The sequence below is a fragment of the Diceros bicornis genome, chromosome 12 (assembly GCF_020826845.1).
Source record: "Diceros bicornis minor isolate mBicDic1 chromosome 12, mDicBic1.mat.cur, whole genome shotgun sequence".
NCBI classification, from domain to species: domain Eukaryota; kingdom Metazoa; phylum Chordata; class Mammalia; order Perissodactyla; family Rhinocerotidae; genus Diceros; species Diceros bicornis.
In genome coordinates this window covers 3,619,063-3,635,958 of record NC_080751.1, presented here as the reverse complement: position 1 = coordinate 3,635,958, position 16,896 = coordinate 3,619,063, and the positions used below count along the sequence as shown (strand labels likewise).

General features: G+C 40.7%; 1 protein-coding gene across 4 annotated transcripts in view; it reads left to right on the top strand.

The window, feature by feature from the left end:
* Positions 1–1,006: 1,006 nt before the first annotated feature.
* The window catches only part of KDM3A (lysine demethylase 3A), a 50,171-nt gene continuing 34,281 nt past the window's right edge, over positions 1,007–16,896 (top strand). The window contains exons 1-8 of one of the 4 annotated variants that reach the window (XM_058550756.1): positions 1,007–1,078; positions 1,674–1,889; positions 9,477–9,632; positions 10,868–10,978; positions 14,118–14,220; positions 14,954–15,078; positions 15,331–15,403; positions 15,509–15,597. In XM_058550756.1, coding sequence (XP_058406739.1) covers positions 1,704–1,889; positions 9,477–9,632; positions 10,868–10,978; positions 14,118–14,220; positions 14,954–15,078; positions 15,331–15,403; positions 15,509–15,597 — 843 coding nt within the window. In that variant the 5' untranslated portion in view covers positions 1,007–1,078; positions 1,674–1,703. Of the gene's footprint in view, positions 1,177–1,312; positions 1,337–1,673; positions 1,890–9,476; positions 9,633–10,867; positions 10,979–14,117; positions 14,221–14,953; positions 15,079–15,330; positions 15,404–15,508; positions 15,598–16,896 lie in introns of those variants that run through there. The other 3 variants (XM_058550759.1, XM_058550757.1, XM_058550760.1) reach the window with 3 other exon arrangements.

Below are 16,896 nucleotides of genomic sequence, written 5' to 3'. Positions count from 1 at the left end.
CACAAGCCTTTATAAAGTAAGAGGTCTTCAATTCCTTCATTCCATTTCTTCTTCATTCAACCAAGAAACTTCACCTCCCAAGCAATCACCTCTTATCTCCTTTGTCCTTCAAAGTTACCTCCTCTTTCATATTTCTTGCATCCTTATGGCCTTCCTCTAATCTTTCAATTTCTTTGTGTCTCAGAATATCTTCTCATCCTCCCTTTACATTAAAAAAAATCCCATTCTGCATTGTACTGTGCGGCCTCTTTTGCTCTAGATTTAATGAACGTCATTTCCCAAAGACCCCATGCCTTTCTTCATTTTTCCTTCAAAATGGCGGACTTCAGACGTTCCATGACCAACACCACGTGCGCCTGCGCCTCCCGCGGCCATTTCACCCAGCAGCCCAAGCTCCAGCCTCTGCTCCGCGAGGCGCCTGCGCACGAGCCTCCAGAGCACTGTCGCTCCTCCCTCTAGCTGAGTACGCTCGAAACCGCACGTTCCCGTCCCTTCCCTCCCCCACCGACTCTGCGCCGCTCTCACCCCTTTCCTGTGAGATTCTTCCGCCAAGTGGAAGGCCCATCTTCGGTCGACAGCCTACGCACTTGAAGAGCAATCCAATAGGCACTTCCAGCCCTGGGGTTCGCCATTCAGTCTTATCTGTGCACCACTGCAATTTTCCTCTGGGGCCTAAAGTTGATAACCAATTTCGCGGGACTTTTTTGCATACCGTGAGGCAACAAACGGAAAGAATGGCTGTGGCGGAGGGATATCTCGCTTACGCTCTGTGTACTTTAACCTAATGGGGGTCGTCCGGGAGTCGGAAGGGGGAGGGGAAAGGGAGGAGGCAGCCAAGGAATTGTTTTTTTCTCTCGCCCCGCCCTCGCCAGGCAGGCCAATGGCGATGGGCTATTTCGCCACGAGCCTCGCCCAGCTCTTCGGAATCAGCCAATGAGCGGCGGAAGCGGCTCCGAGGGGGCGGGCCCGGGAGGCTGTGCGTGTCTTGTGAGAGCTCTTGAACCAAGTCAGAGCTAGAGTCGGCTGGGCGGCTGAAAACGGCGGCCGCCGCGGGTGACTCAGGGAGGCGGGAGGCGGGGTAAGAGCGCCGCGGCCTCGGCTGAGGGGAGAGGAGGAAGAAAGGTGAAGGCGCCGAACCCGCGGCCCCGGCGCCCCCGCGTCGCGGCGCAGGCCAGGGCGAGGGGCGCCCGGGGGTCGGCAGCCGGGAAGCGGGGTGTCGGGGCGCGGCGGCGGGGCAAGTGCGGAACCGCGGGCTCGCCCCTCCCGTGGGGCCGCCCGGGGCGGGGACCCGGCCGCCTGGGACGGGCCCTCCACATCGGGCCTTTTCTTTTCCGGGGTGAGGGGCGAACACTTTAAAATCCACTGAAGCCTCAGTAATTCTCCCCTCACTCCTTCTGCGATTAGGTTTAAGGTGTTGGAAAAGCGAAACTTGGGAGAGCGAGGGTCACGCGGCGCTTGGGCCCGTGTTTGCGGTGGGGGAGGGATCGGGGGGCGGGGAGGGCGCGGGTGGAGAGCTCGGGTGCGGGGTCCTCCCTCGCACCGGCTGCCGCTTGGGGGTCTCGTCCTCGGAGCAAGGTTAGGACCCCTCCCTCCGCCCCCGCCTCCCCTGTCCTCCCTTCCCGGCCCCCTCCCACCGGCCGCCACGGTTGCATTTTGTTTTTGTGTTTTTGCAGGGAGGAGCCCTTCCTGCAGGCGTGGAAACCATGGTGCTCACGCTCGGAGAAAGTTGGCCAGTATTGGTGGGCAAGCGATTCCTCAGTCTGTCCGCATCCGACGGCAGCGACGGCGGCCACGACAGCTGGGACGTGGAGCGCGTCGCCGAGTGGCCCTGGCTCTCCGGGACCATCCGAGCCGTCTCCCACCCCGACGTTACCAAGAAGGATCTGAAGGTAAGACTGGCTCCCGGGCCTCGGCGGTCGGACGTCTGGTAGTTACCTTGGTAACGAGACAGCCAGCACCCCCCTCCCCTTTTCTGAAAAGGGCAACCAGAAAGTTGGCATCTGATCTGAAGGTGCAGAGAACTAGACCTTGAAAGTCTTTGAAATGGTTGTGTAGAACCGAGGTGTGCTTGGCCTGGAGTTGCCTGTGTTTGATAATGGGCTTAGAGTTGTTCAGACACGCTTCGTTATTGCCCGCGATGTGCCCTACTAGGGCTGTATGATTATTTCTCCGAAGGAGTATTGTTAACATGAAGTTGGACAAGTGGGTGACGTTTGGAATCATTAAGAATTGAGGACTAGCACTTGGAAGGGCTTTCAGTTGGTTTTTTTGTGTGTTCCTTTTGATTTCTGCACCCAACTTCTTAAACTTTCAGGCTTGTTAGAAATGAAGTGTGAGTGTAGAGGGAGGAGCTTAGCTCTGTTCGGCATATTAGGGTGGGTATTTGTCCGTATATGGTAGGTCGGGGCAGGAGTGGGTTCCTGGTTGTCTATGATGAGTCTATGGGTGGGTGTGGGATATGACCATATATGGAGGGATGGGGCGGAGGGAAGGGGCGAAGCTGCCCCTTATATGGTGTGTTGGAGGAATGGCTTCGAAATATTCTACTTGGGTGTTTGGGGGGAGGGAGAGAAATGGGAACAAGTGCGGCCAGTGATTTTTAATCAGAATGACACTCAGAACCTTTTTCAGTTAGATCTTTTCAAAAAGAGATGAATTCTTATTGTATTCCCTAATAGAAGTATTGGTGTGAAAGGATTGTGTGAGAACAACCAGTGAGGAAGCCATTGTACCAACAAAGACTCCTTTGTGCAAAAATAACTGAATAAAGGTCCCTAACAAAGACTTTGAAGGGATGATAACTTGAAGAAAGCTTGTCAGAATAGAAGAGATTTCCACTCTGGGTAATAGACGCGTTTCAGTGTCTTCACTTGGCCATTGTCTTTGCTTTTTCTTGAAAACTGTGCTCAAATAAGGGAAACAAGTTTTAGCGTTGGCAGTTGAATATGTGTTGATTTCTGAAACACTGTTCATTTGAATACTTTCAGGGTGACGATGCATGCCCAAACCAGTATTAGTTTGCAAAACGTTGTGGGGAAAGGATGTATGGTTATATATTTGTAAAGCTTCCAGTGTGCCTTGTCTTCATGTTGAAAAGGAGTGACTATTGAGCACTTAACCACATGCCAGGCATGCTGAGCACTTCACAGCCATGATCTTATTTAATTCTCACAGCAGTTCTTTGGGAGTAGGTACTAATGTTGCCCCATTTTATAGTCAGAAATACTGTGGCTGGGGGAGGTTAAGTATCTTTCCTAAGATCACATATCTGGGAATTGGCATAGTCTGTGTTCTAACCCAGGCAGTTTTGACTCCTGAGCCCACCCTCTTAACCATCATGCTCCCTGATCAAGGGCTGTGCCACAAAAGGACTCTTGTCATACACTGTGAGGTTTGGTTTTTCTCCTCTGTTTCACTCCTCCTAGCGAAAACTGGGTTTTGATGTTTATAGAAAGTAGTGTGGTGCAGAGATGGCCAACCTATTTCCTTTAGGCTAATAACTTTTCTCCATAAAATGGGATTTGTGTAGTAGATTTCAGTCATAGTTGTTGTGGTTTATTTCACCTGCCAACTAAAATTTTCTCTATTGTATTTGTTTTTTATCTGATTTGAATGGAAACAAGATTTGATTTAAGCTTTACAGTCTTTAGTTCTTTGGCAGATGATGAGAGACTAGATGTTCCCTTACCCAGCAGTAATTGAGGACCTCTTGAGTTGGGAAGGCAATCTAGGAGGTCATTCATGTGTATTTTTAATCTCCACATCTCCCCCACCCCCAACCTTTGGGGTGGTGGTATCTGTCTTTTCTGAATGAAGAAATAGACTTAGGAAAAGAAGTCTTGTCCAGACTTGCAGAATTACCTACTGATGAAAGGAGGATTTGAATCTAGGTTTGGCTATGTGTCTTTCCCACTGCACTAAGGTGCCTAACTTGGAGACAATGGGGAATTTTAATTCAAGAACAGTTTTGACTGTATTGGATTTTTGCTTTACCTGCGGACGTCACAATTCAGCCCTCATGTCAGGTGCAAATCTACTCAGTTTCTTTTTTCTAATCATGATTTATTGCTGCATTCCTTAGTTGAGTAGCAAAAGGAGGAATTGGCTTAAGTTTAGGGGCATGTTGTGTTAGCAAAAACATAGAATTTTAAAACACCAGAAACAAATTGTGCTTGGTGAGATGCAGATGGGAACTAAGACCACAGTCGTACACCTGGGCTTAGGGGTATTGAGGTTTTGGGGGTGGGGTGGGACTGGTAGCTGAGATGAATATGAATGAATAAAATTCAAGTAGTGTGCAGCTGTTTTAGTATTAGTAGAAGTACAAGTCTGTCTAGACTGATTTGCTTAGTTAGTTGAGGATGATGTTAATGAGGCCAAGGCTTAACTTTGTTTCACGTAGAGAAAGACTTTGTAACAAAGTCAGTTACTCAGATACAGTATGTCTAGTAGTTGATTACAAAGAAGTTAGGGTGAAGACATAATAATGATTAAATGCTTATTATGTGGCAAATATTTTCTTTAATCCTCACAAATATCCTAGATGATAAACCACATTTTTTAGTGTTAGAAATTGAGGCTTAAAGAAGTTAAATAACTTGCCCAAGTTTGTCTCTAGACCTTAAACACTAGGCTTTAACATTCAGGTAGAGTGAGGTTAGAACACTATATTTTGCTGGACTCTGTATCTCCAGCACCCAGAACACTGTTTGGCATGTAGTGCTTGCTAAAATATTTGAATGAATAAATGAAGGAATCATAAAATTATTACCTCTACACTGAAAAGCAGTTTAGAAATAATCTACCAATGGAGCAGTGGTATTCTCTTTAACTGGAATAACAACAGATCTTAATTAGGTGTGGTTATAACGACCTCTTTAACCTTATTTTTATCCTACTCTTTAAACTTGAGTGTGAGGCAAGTTGCTTCCTAACTAGCTTTGTTTGTGATGCCTGCTGGGAATGCCTTCCTTCCCCAACTTGGCTGTCGGGATCTTTCCCTTCTTTTGAACCTACCTTTTCCTTGAGTCTTCTGCCCCTTCTTAGTCCCTAGGGATGTCCTTAGCAGAAGAGTAGTACTTGCCACCTATATGTTCCATTTCCTGCTATTAAAGCCTTTTCTGGTAGTTAGGTTCCTTTACCAATGCCTAGCCTTTCATCCTTGCATACAGTTGGAACTTTGGTGAGTTGGAATGTTAGTGAATTCTGCTGCCAGTCAAACTATGTAAAATGAGAAACTCCTAGCACAATGTAATAAAAACTATTTACTCCCTATAATTGAATGGTAGACTCTGGGATTTTAGACAGCATTTTATTTAGATGTAAGAAGACATAAGTAGAAGCATAATGAATTAATTTCCTCATTTGTGGAGTAGTGAAATAAGTGGTATTCTTTGTTATAGTGCTGGGCATAGAATAGATATGTCGTTAAAAACTTCTTGACTGGAGGTTGGCCAGGTGGCGTAGTGGGTAAGTTTGCGCACTCTGCTTTGGCGGCCCAGGGTTCGCTGTTCGGATCCCCGGGTGCGGACCTACATGTTGCTTATCAAGCCATGCTGTGTGGCTTCCCATATACAAAATAGAGGAAGATGTGCACAGATGTTAGGTCAGGTACAATTTTCCTCAAGCAAGAAGAGGAAGATTGGCAACAGATGTTGGCTGGGGGCCAATCCTCCTCAACAAAAAGGGGGAAAAAAAAAACGAACTACTTGACTAAGCACCATGCTATCTGTAAGTGTTTACTTGTAAACTTAGAAACACTTTACTTGGCATTTCTGATGGTTTTCATAATCATTTACGCAGGTGAGATTAGTGTGTGCTAAGAGTGAGTAGGAGGAGGCCAGCCTGGTGGCCCAAGCGGTTAAGTGCACGCACTCCACTGCAGCTGACCTGGGGGTTCGCTGGTTCGGATCCCGGGCACGCACTGATGCACCGCTTGGCAAGCCATGCTGTGGCGGCATCCCATATAAAGTGGAGGAAGATGGGCACGGATGTTAGCCCAGGGCCAGTCTTCCTCAGCAAAAAAAAAACAGGAGGATTGGCAGATGTTAGCACAGGGCTGATCTCACAAAAAAAAAAAAAAAAAAATAGTGGGAGCTTTTGAGATTAGTTTGATTAGATATAATACTAATTCATATATCTAAAGAGATTTTCTGTTGGGGAGAAATTAGCTTGAAATAATTAATTTGAAATATCCAGCATCTGGTCAAGATATTTGATAGGCTAATAAGGTATACATTTACAAGATGCCCTATTAAAAGAATAGCAAATTTGGAAATTATAGGTAGTGAATCATACTTAATAGGCCTCTCTTTGGCCTTTGGAGTCAGACAGCATAAATAGCATTTCCTTTGTGGACCATGGGAGCATGTGGGAAAGAACACAATTTGGAATGAGAACTACAGTTATGTGTCACTTAACAACAGGAATACACTCTGAGAAATGCATTGTTAGGCGATTTCGCCCTTGGGCAAACATCATAGAGTGTACTTACACAAACCTGGATAGTATAGCCTACTACACACCTAGGCTATAATGTATTAATCTTATGGGACCACCATCGTATATGCGGTACGTCGTTGACTGAAATGTCTTTTATGCAGCACATAACTGTGGTTATATCTATCAGCTTCTAGGAGCTTGGTCAAGTCACTTTAGTTTCCCCTGAATTTTAATTCTTATTGGTATGTCTTTGTATAGAAGTTTCTGCAGAAGAGGTTTTTTTGGGGGAGAGGGGTGTCCTTGTATATAGAACCTCAGATTTCAAGTTACAATTGAAAGACATATGTGATTTTGATAGGAAACTTTTGAAAGAATGTTGAAGAAAACTCACAACTTGTGGGTTTCATTATATTTTTTTGAAAAGTCATCTTTTCAAACCAAAGTTAATGTGGATTTTTGACCAACACAACCTAATGCTCCAAAGTCATAAAGTAAATTATTTTTAAGGAGCTAAAGTAATTTTCATATCACTCCAGAATTGGAGTATAAAGAGGGATCCTGTCTAAATTTTGGTTTAGAGTTGATCATAAGCTTTACAGATAGTGATCTGATAAGAATTGTGATGTTGCTTAAGTTTTGTGAAACCACTTAAGATCTTAACCCTTTATTTTTTTTGCTGAATAGAAGTTAGATAATCATATCAAAGACCCTCTCTCCCCTACTCCTAACTAAAGAAGTATAATACCCTGATAAATTAAGATTTGAATTACCATGGAGGTCTTAAAATTATCTAGTCTCCTTGCCAGATAACTTTACATACATTGTCTTTAAAATCTATCTAACAATTCAGTGAGTGGTAGATGTTAGTACTTTCATTTTAAAGCTAGCAAAACAAGATTCAGAGAGTTTAGATTTAAGCAGGGGTTCTTAACCTGTGGTGCTGGTTAATTGATTTCATTTGTAATCCTATGTATTTTATTTTATGCATCAGAAGTCATTCTAGGAAAACTTCAACATAGCTGGGATTCAAACCCAGGGCTTTCTAATTCTGAACTTTGTATATGCTCATTCCTCTTACACCACATTGATGGGAAAACTCTGTCATCCAAAGCTAGCTTGGGTTTGAGGTTGATGCGGGGCAGAAAGACTAGCCAATTTAGGGGAAATAACAGAGGACCCGGATTCTGTGGCTAGGGAAACAGAAAGGAAGATGAGCAGTCTCTGAACACCTATGTGAAGGAACATTTGGTTGGTTGTAGTGATGGATAGAATACATAGAACAAGGGGAGAGTACACGGGGCCTTGTCACATAGTAGGTGTTCACATATTTACACAGAAGATATGCAGATTCTTGGGGGAGGTTGCCTGGGAAGTTAGGGATGCACATTTTGTTGTTGGGAGAGAAGAGTAGGGTGGGTCTTAAATTTCATTGATAGCCATAAAACTGAAAGAAGGTTTGGGATTGAGGCTAGTGGTGTATCAATTCCTCCCTTCTAAATGGATGAGAAACAGAAGGTGAGAGCCCAAGTCAGAGAGAAATGTATTCTTTCAACAAAAGTATTTGAGTACTGACTGGGCACTGGCTGCCAGTGAAATACAATGGTAAGTAAAAGCAGACACAGACTTTGACCTATTAGAATTTATAATATGTCAATCAGTTAACCACAAATAAATAATTCAAAATGTGGATAAGTGCTAGGAAGGAAAAGTACAGGGCTTTGAGTACAGTTAGCAAGGGGGCCTCTTTTGGGAGAGACTGAGGCTCTTCGGTAAGGGAAGGCTTCTTTGAGGAAAGGATTTTTGAATTGGGTTCTGATAGATGAATGGAAGTTAACTAAACTTTTCGGTTAAAGGTTGAAAAGGGAGATATGATTGTCTGTGAAATTATGAACAATGTTGATAGATAATTACTTCTTTGAAACCAAAAATGAGAGGCCTGTTTAGTAAAAGGAGGAACTTTATTTTTTTATTGAAGTATAGTTGATATACGATATTAATTTCAGGTGTATGACATAGTGATTCAACATACATAAGAGGAGGAATTTTAAATAAAAATAGTGATTTTTACATTGAATATTGAGGCAGTTTATTGTGTATCAGTTAAAATACAAAAGTCATTTAAAAAGATTTAGGATAAATTAAGGGGTAGCATGTTCATAATGGGATAAAGCTAGGGTGGTTTGGTGCATTTATCTGACCTTTAAGGTTTTGTGAATGATTTCTGCTTCTGGGTCACTGTCAGAGACCCACTTTTGGAATGAATTCTTTTTTTATGTCTTAAAATATTCATACAAATTGTAAGAGTTTTAATTTTAGGATAAAAAGATATTTTGCAAGTCAGAAGCAGAAAACTTCACAGTTACTTGGAAAATGATATTTCAAAGATAGTTTAACTTTTATATAAGAGGCTAGAGGAAGTTCTGGAAAACTCTGGGGTCATTTATCAATAACTTGTTTCTGTATTTACCAAAATAGTCTTAGACTCTAAACTCTCAATTTCCCAGTTTATTCAACTCAAAGGGATAGTGAGGCTGTGCTGTCTATTAGGCTTTGTGCTAAGTTCTACTGTACCAGAGGAATTCGAAAGCATGTGGTGGGTTGTGGTGATGGGGGGTCATCTTAAGCCCACAGACAATGTCAACATAGAATTACAATGCCATGCAATAAGTACTTCTTCTGGGTTTCAGATTTCTGTCTTTAAGTTCTCAAAGCTCTGATGTCTAATTAACATATGTAAAAACCTTCTACATGGGGGTTCTTTGATTTTTGGGCTTCCCAGAGGTTACTTTGGGGGCAGATACTGGCCCTCAAAGCCCCTAACTTCTGCTTCCCAATGTGGTTTGGGACCCAAAGCTTGATCCACGTCTGGTTAGTTTATTGTGGGCTGTGAAGGGGCAAGTAAGAGAGCAGGAAAGGGGAACAGCACATTCAGATAAAACATTTGAATAGAGTAATAAGGGTATAATTCAACTTGGGCATTTTTCATTTTTATTTTTGTTAATTGAATCTGTTTTTTTCCCATTCTGTTTGTCAAGGTGTGTGTGGAGTTTGATGGGGAATCTTGGAGGAAGAGAAGATGGATAGAAGTCTACAGCCTTCTAAGGAGAGCATTTTTAGTGGAGCATAACTTGGTTTTGGCTGAACGAAAGTCTCCTGAAATTTCTGAACGAATTGTTCAGTGGCCTGCGATAGTGAGTAAAACTCGGGCTTATTGACTTCATGAGAAGAGGGTATTTCATCCACTGTGAGTGAAACAAGGGAATTGTATATTAATGCCCATATTTGGTCTTCTGGAAAATAATAGTACAGATATAGGACAATGTAGAAGAGTCAGAAGAGCACTCAGCATCTTCTGTCAGTCTTGCTAGGAGCTCTGTGACTCTGGGCCCTGGACTTTTTTGGGGCTCACTTTCTTCACTTGAAAAATGGGCATGGAGGTAATGTGGGGAATGTCTAGGTCAGAGGTCTGAAACCAGCAGACATATACAGACATACAGATCTCTTTGGTTGACCCTCACAGTGTTTTAAGAAAATTTGAATTAGTTGTCTACTTTAAAAAATGTAGGCAGTACACCTAAAAATCTAGATTTCCAGTTTCTCCTGAAAAGAACTGCAAGATATGGCAACACTGCAGATTTGTGGCAGTTCTTTATCGCAGCAAAAGGCTGGAGCTGAATGGCAGCTGTTGCCTGGCCCTGTAAGGGTTTCCAGTCTTAGCTTCATGATCTCTAGGCTTCCCTCTGGTTCAGCATATTTTTTGGCACTAAAGATACTGGCAGTCGGTATATAATTGTGTCATTTCTGTATCTGAAGTCTGGTGCAGTTAGAGAAGTGTCATCACTATGCCTGGAGAGCACAGTCCAGGCTTTATGAGACATGAGCTGCGGCTTGAAGGAGGAAGGGCTAGATATGGATAGTTGGAAAGGCTGGGAGGATGGTTGAAAGGCTGACCAGATTGTGAAGGGTCTTGCATGCTATGCTAACAAAGTGAAGATTTTGCTTATGAGTCAGAAGAGCTGCTGGAGATTTTGGGTGATGTAGGATTTTGGTTTAAGTTGTATCTTGCTCTTTGTATTTCTTTCCCCCAGCTATTAAGAATTTGCTAAGCACGTGGCCCTCTCTGCGCAGAAAAATGTACAGACACACAATTTTTGGCGTAAATGTTAGGGAAGCCATGCATCTGTGGATCCAGACCTATATGTTAATGACTCCCAAATGTGTATCTGGTTTAAATTATTGATTTTAAATAAAAATTATGTGATCTTGTTGTGGTTGCATAAATAGTTGTTATTGAGATACTTGTAGTAAATAAAAAACTTAATGGCTTTATCTCTTTCTGTTTGTGTGGAAAATTGCCAGTCCTCATTTTCAGAATTATGCTGACAGCAGTTATAATGCCAAAACATTTTCTTTTGTTTTATTTTAGATGTACAAATCTCTGTTGGACAAAGTTGGTTTGGGATCTGTAACTTCTATTCGCTTTCTAGGAGATCAACAAAGAGTATTTCTTTCTAAAGACCTTTTGAAGCCTATACAGGTAAAACATAGAAACAATATTAAACCCTAAAAATAGAAATACAAACTCCTTTAACGTGAGAACTAAAATACTGATGTTGATTGCTCTATTTCAGATATCTAACAGAGAAAAGAACCCATCTCATCAGCAGTTAGTTGTTAGACATCATCCCTCGGTGTTAGCCATTGGGTTGGTGCTGTCCATTTGGGGTTGGAAGGACAAAGTTGATGGTGTGTGTATGGAAACACCTAGGTGATAAGAAAATAAAAAGGTTGACTATCATTCATATATATACATATAGTCAGTATATGTTATTCATGGATTCTGTATTTGTGAATTTATCTACTTGCTAAAATATATTTATAACCCCAAAATCAATACTTTGGTGCTTTTACGGTCATTCGCAGACATGTGCAGAGTGGCAAAAAACTTGAGTTGCCTGACACATGTTCCCAGCGGAGGTCGAATAAGGTGACATTCTGCCTTCTTGTTTCATCTCGTACTGTAGACAAGTATCCTTTTTGAGGTCTATTTTAGTGCCGAAGTTTTGTGCTTTTCATTGGTGATTTCACTGTTTAAAATGGCCCCCAGGGTAGTCCTGAAGTGTTCCTAAGTGCAAGAGGGCTCTGATGTGTCTTAGAGGGAAAATAAATGTGTTAGATGAGCTTCATTCAGCCAGGAGTTATAGTGCTGTTGGCTGTGAGTTCAGGGTTAATAATGCAACAATATATACTAAGTAATGTGTCTTTTAACAGAAACACAGATAAAAGAAGGTTATATATTGATTGGTTGATGAAAATGTTGTGACCAGAGGCTCAAAGGAACCTAAGGGGCAATGGCTCAGTATTCACTAATAGGGTCTGTGGTGATTTAACAGAGCATAACCACCATGCATAACGAGAATCGAGTGTGTGTGTATGTGTGTGTTCTTTCCAGTTGGCTTGCAAAACTCCTACTTTTTTTCTTCACAACATTTAGGCTCCTGGGTCTTGCTCATATGTGATTATTTTCTTTATTATGAAAATATTGTGAGGGAGAGGAAGAACACACAGATTTAATTTATCTCCACAGATCACTACCTTGGGAATAATGTTGGTCTTATAATAATATTCATCTTTTAGGTGTCATTTATGAAGTGTAATAATCCCCTTCACCAGTTTCTATTTTGTGACCTGACTTGTTTCTGTGGCCTGTGGAACAATTAAACCAGTTTATTTGCCAAAAGGCACTTTAGGGCTAATGGTCATAGCCATTGCAGGGCCTATATTGGAAAACCCAAAGCACTGGCTTTTTCTCTGAAGTTTCACTTTTACTTCCATATTCTGAAAGTGAGTGTAAACAGGGTTCACTCTGTGAACCTTAATTTATAATGTTTAAGTAAGTAGAACAGAGGAAGATGCTTTTACTTAAGTTAATTTTAGATGCAAGTTTCTGTCATGTGTCAGATAAGGCATCTTGATATTTTTCCTGCCTTAGAAGGAAGAGTGACCTGCTCTTAAGGACCTAGGAGCATACAGGAGGGGCTGTGGATGTCTTGCTTTACTGAGTGATGAGTACTTCTTAGCATTGTTTTCTGGGCAATTCTGTTTTACGTCTTACATGTGTCCAAGCTTTTCAGTTAAAGTAGAACTCATAATTTTGTTTCTTGAGATTGAAAAAGAAAAATCTAGATCAGTAAGTTTTTATTTGTTCTCAGGGAGATGCACTGTGGGCTATCAGTGTGAATGTTGTTATTAATATAATATTAATTGAGGGAGACTGATGTGTGCTCTTGACTTTGGCTGATGATAATAGTGGTCAAAGTTTAGTGCTTCGGGGCGTTCTCTTATAGGTATGGATGATCACATTAGGTTTCTTCTGTATGAATCTCTATGTTAGGGGATGTAATTACCGCAGTAGGATGCTTGCCCTAAATAATGCACAGAGAACCTGAAGATCATTTGACATGTGTAAAAGTTAGAATTGAAACTTAAAGTCTGCCTTTTGGATTGAATTTGGCTCAGTTATCTGTGGGTCAGAAAAAAGACAAAGTATCCAGGGCAACTATCTGGCACTTTTGGTGAGCCCTAAAACTCTGCTAGGCAGAGCAGAATCATTTTACCTTATTTAAGAGCCCTTTGTGGCTCTCCCCATTAACATGCTGTTTTATCTTATAGTAGGAATTGGAGAACACATTGCAATTTTTTGGAATTGTGGTAGCATGAGGGAAAAAAAACAACAAACCCACACATGGCTCATTCTGGTAATTAATGTTGAGCTCTTATGACCCTAGGTTAAGTCTAATGTTACTTGGCTTAAGAAATGCACTTTCCCACTGTGGCCTCTAAAAGACTAGTTATCCTTCCCAATGGGAGAAATGGATGAACTATTTTTGGCCACTATGTATCCATTTCACAGTGGCAGAAAAGCATGAAGGCCTGATTTTGGCAGGGCTTCTGTGCTGTATAGTTTGTATTTGGCCGGTTATTCCTATTGACAGTTTCTGTATACATTTATCGTAACTGAGTGTGCACACAAAGCCAGAAGACTATGAAATAGTGCCAAAAATGGAACTGCTGCCAAGAATTGAGTGTTTCAAAACTGGCTTGCTGAAGACTTAGGCTATTCGTTCAGATTTTGTTATTACTCCCGCACCCCCCTTTACCATTTGTAAAGAAAAATGCATTTGGAATTCTAGTTAGGTTAAATGAATCTGTATGAAATAATTTGTTTGTTAAAAACAGCAATTTCAATGAATTGGCACTATGGATCTGTGTGTTTCTGTGTGTCTTTTGCCCCTTGGATTTGGATCTGTGATTTCCCTAATCCCTAGTGTTTGGGATACAGAGTGTGTTTGACATGGGTTGACCAGCTGGTTTGTTGGCTTATTATGTTTCCCATAGCCAAAGTTATATCATATTTAAAATTATGCTTTGAGCCACTCTTAGTATTTGTCATGCTCTTAGCTTGGGGTGACTTCACTTCAGTCTACCTTATATTTGTGATCATTTGGTTTCTTATTATTTGACCTGTTCAGTTCATTGGAGTTGCAGTGGTCTGGTGCCATCAAATAGCTAATTGACACTACTTTACCCCCTCTGATTAAACTGATTGAAATATCCACTGGAATTTAAACAACTCTTCTTGTTACCTTAAAATGTAATGATTTTCCATTTTTCAGGATGTAAACAGTCTTCGACTTTCCCTTCTGGATAATCAGAATGTCAGTAAAGAATTTCAGGCTTTGATTGTGAAACACTTGGATGAAAGCCATCTTTTACAAGGTATGTGATTATCTGTTAGTAATAGTTCATGAGTTGACCAGTGATTAGCTTGTAAGAACCTAGATTTTAGCCCTTCTCACTCGTTCTCTCATTGAAATTTCTAAGTGTTTAGGAATTTCTTTGCTGCTTTCCCCATGCAACTAGATGACCGAAGGACTTTATATGTTCTGTAGTATATTCTAAAGCCTCTGAAATTTGGAAAGTTCAGGGATTATGTGAAAATTATAAATGTAAATCAGATATTAAAAAAGCTCAGCTGTATTTTGACATGGAATTTGATATGTTTGGAATTTCAGTCTTATAAAATTGATAAGATATTAATTTGATAATCCTGATCTTCCTATTTACTGAGTTTCTTGGTCCGTTTCACAGTCGTGTTTTATCAGACTTAGGAGTTCCTGAATTTGGATCTTCTGAAATCTCTGTGCAGGACAGCAAATTACTTCTCAATGATTTATCTAATACTACTTGGTCTGGTACAAATGCTAGAATAAATATATTCCCACTCTAAGATAAATCAATAGGAAAATGGAACTTTGAAATAAAAAGTTTAAATTTTCTCCTAGCTTTGCTGATATGTCTGTCTTCTCTTGCGTATAGCAGTATCTTTTAATGCTTATTTCTGTCTACTACATTTTTGAAAGACTTAGGAAAAAGTTATCCTGGATGATGGTGTTGTTGGGAGATAATGCAAATTGCTCTAAGGATTTTTTTTTTTTTTTTTTTTGTTAAGGTGACAAAAACTTAGTTGGTTCAGAAGTAAAAATTTATAGCTTGGACCCATCTACTCAGTGGTTTTCTGCAACCATTGTAAATGGAAACCCAGCATCAAAAACTCTTCAAGTCAACTGTGAGGAGGTAAAGATGATAATTGCATGTAAGATAAGGTGACAGAGAAAGATAATTACAAAAAAAGAATTATATCTTATAGGGGCTAACCACCTTTATTATATTAAAATATTAGAGTAGAAAGAGAAATATCACAATTATTTTAAAAAGGAAATTATTTGTAAGAATCCTCTGTTGTTATGTTAATAGAGTTAATTTCTGGTATGTTCCTGAGCATTTTTTAATTTTCTAGTATCTTTGTTTTATTTATTTATTTTTAAGATTCCAGCACTGAAAATTGTCGATCCATCATTGATTCATGTTGAAGTTATACATGATAACTTTGTGACATGTGGTAAGCTATATTGTTTGGTTAAAAACTTCCTTCTCTTTCCTGTCTTTCTCCGTCTCATGTTAAGAGAAAAAGGGAAGCCAACTTACCAATTTTTAAATATTTTAGGTAATTCTACAAGAATTGGAGCCGTAAAACGCAAGTCTTCTGAGAATAATGGAAGCCTGGCTTCCAAACAAGCAAAATCTTGCTCTGAGGTAACCTTGATTTATTTTTGTCACTTGTGTAAAGCATTCCTTAACCCTAACAGTGCATGGCCAGTTTGTTTAGTGGTTATAAAGCTGTCTTCTCTGCTCTTCTGTGCTGTCTTGTCTGCTGTTTGTTGCTTGTTCCAGATCTTGGCCATAATTTCTACAGTCGAGCAGATGGAGATAATATAAGTTTCTGGTTCACTATTTTTGTGTAAAAAATGTTTCATTTTTTGATATTTGCTGAAAATTCTTAATAGATTTGACAATTTCACCATATGGAGGTGTTTTTGAAGGTAACTTTAGTTATATGTATGAAATTGGAAGAATGCCTTGCATGAGATGAAGGCAGGAACCTTAGAATTCTGAGTGGATTTCGTGTTGAAATGGGATTCCCACCTCCTCAATAATAGAGAGGTTTGATTGGTCATCTATGATTGGATTAACAGACATGCTAGTTTTTTGAAGGAAGTGGTTGGTTTGCTATTACTACTTTCTGCCCAGGAAAGTGTAGGCCTCTATGAATGCCACTGTGTGTTCAAGTATTGGATTTAATGCTATTCTGAAATAGTTAGGACTTGGATCAAGAAATTTAAAACCGTTTCTCTTTTAGGTGAATTGAATCATTAAGACCTATTACAGTACAGATAACTTTTTTTGCAACTTAGGTATCCAAATGCACTTGTTTTACATGGATAGTTTCCTGTGTTATAATTATCAAAAACACCTTTATGATGCTCTGCTCCAGGCTGGAGTTTAGAATTTTAAATTGACCAAGTTGATACTGTTAAGATTGTTGGCAACATTTTAGAGGGTACCTTTGGGTATGGGGGAGCAAGGCAAGGAGAAATGGTATGAGAGTGGGCCAGGGTCACTTAATGAATCTAGGGTTCTAGATCAGGGAAGACTGGACTACAACATCGCTAGAACCAAGGCAAGCTCTGTGCTACACAAATACTTAAGAATCTGGCCACCTAGGAGTGGTTGGCTTTCCTGAATCTTAAGCCCTTATACAGGCAGCAGGAACTTTGATACTTGCCCAAAAACTCTGTAAACCAAGGTGTTTAATACCTCTGTCTTCCTTCCAAGTGAGTAGGCCTGACCTCAGGTTGTTCAGGAAAGAATGAAGAGGTAATTATGCAAATTAGTATTACTCCCTTTCTTTTTGGCCTTAAAGTTTACAGGAGTAAAATAATGTAGTAAGGACTATAAAGTGAGGATGTCAAGTAATTATTGCATCTTAGAGTTGAGTTCACAGAGGATGTTGTCAAGTAATCCACAGTATTAGAAGCTGAGAGAGAAACAGAG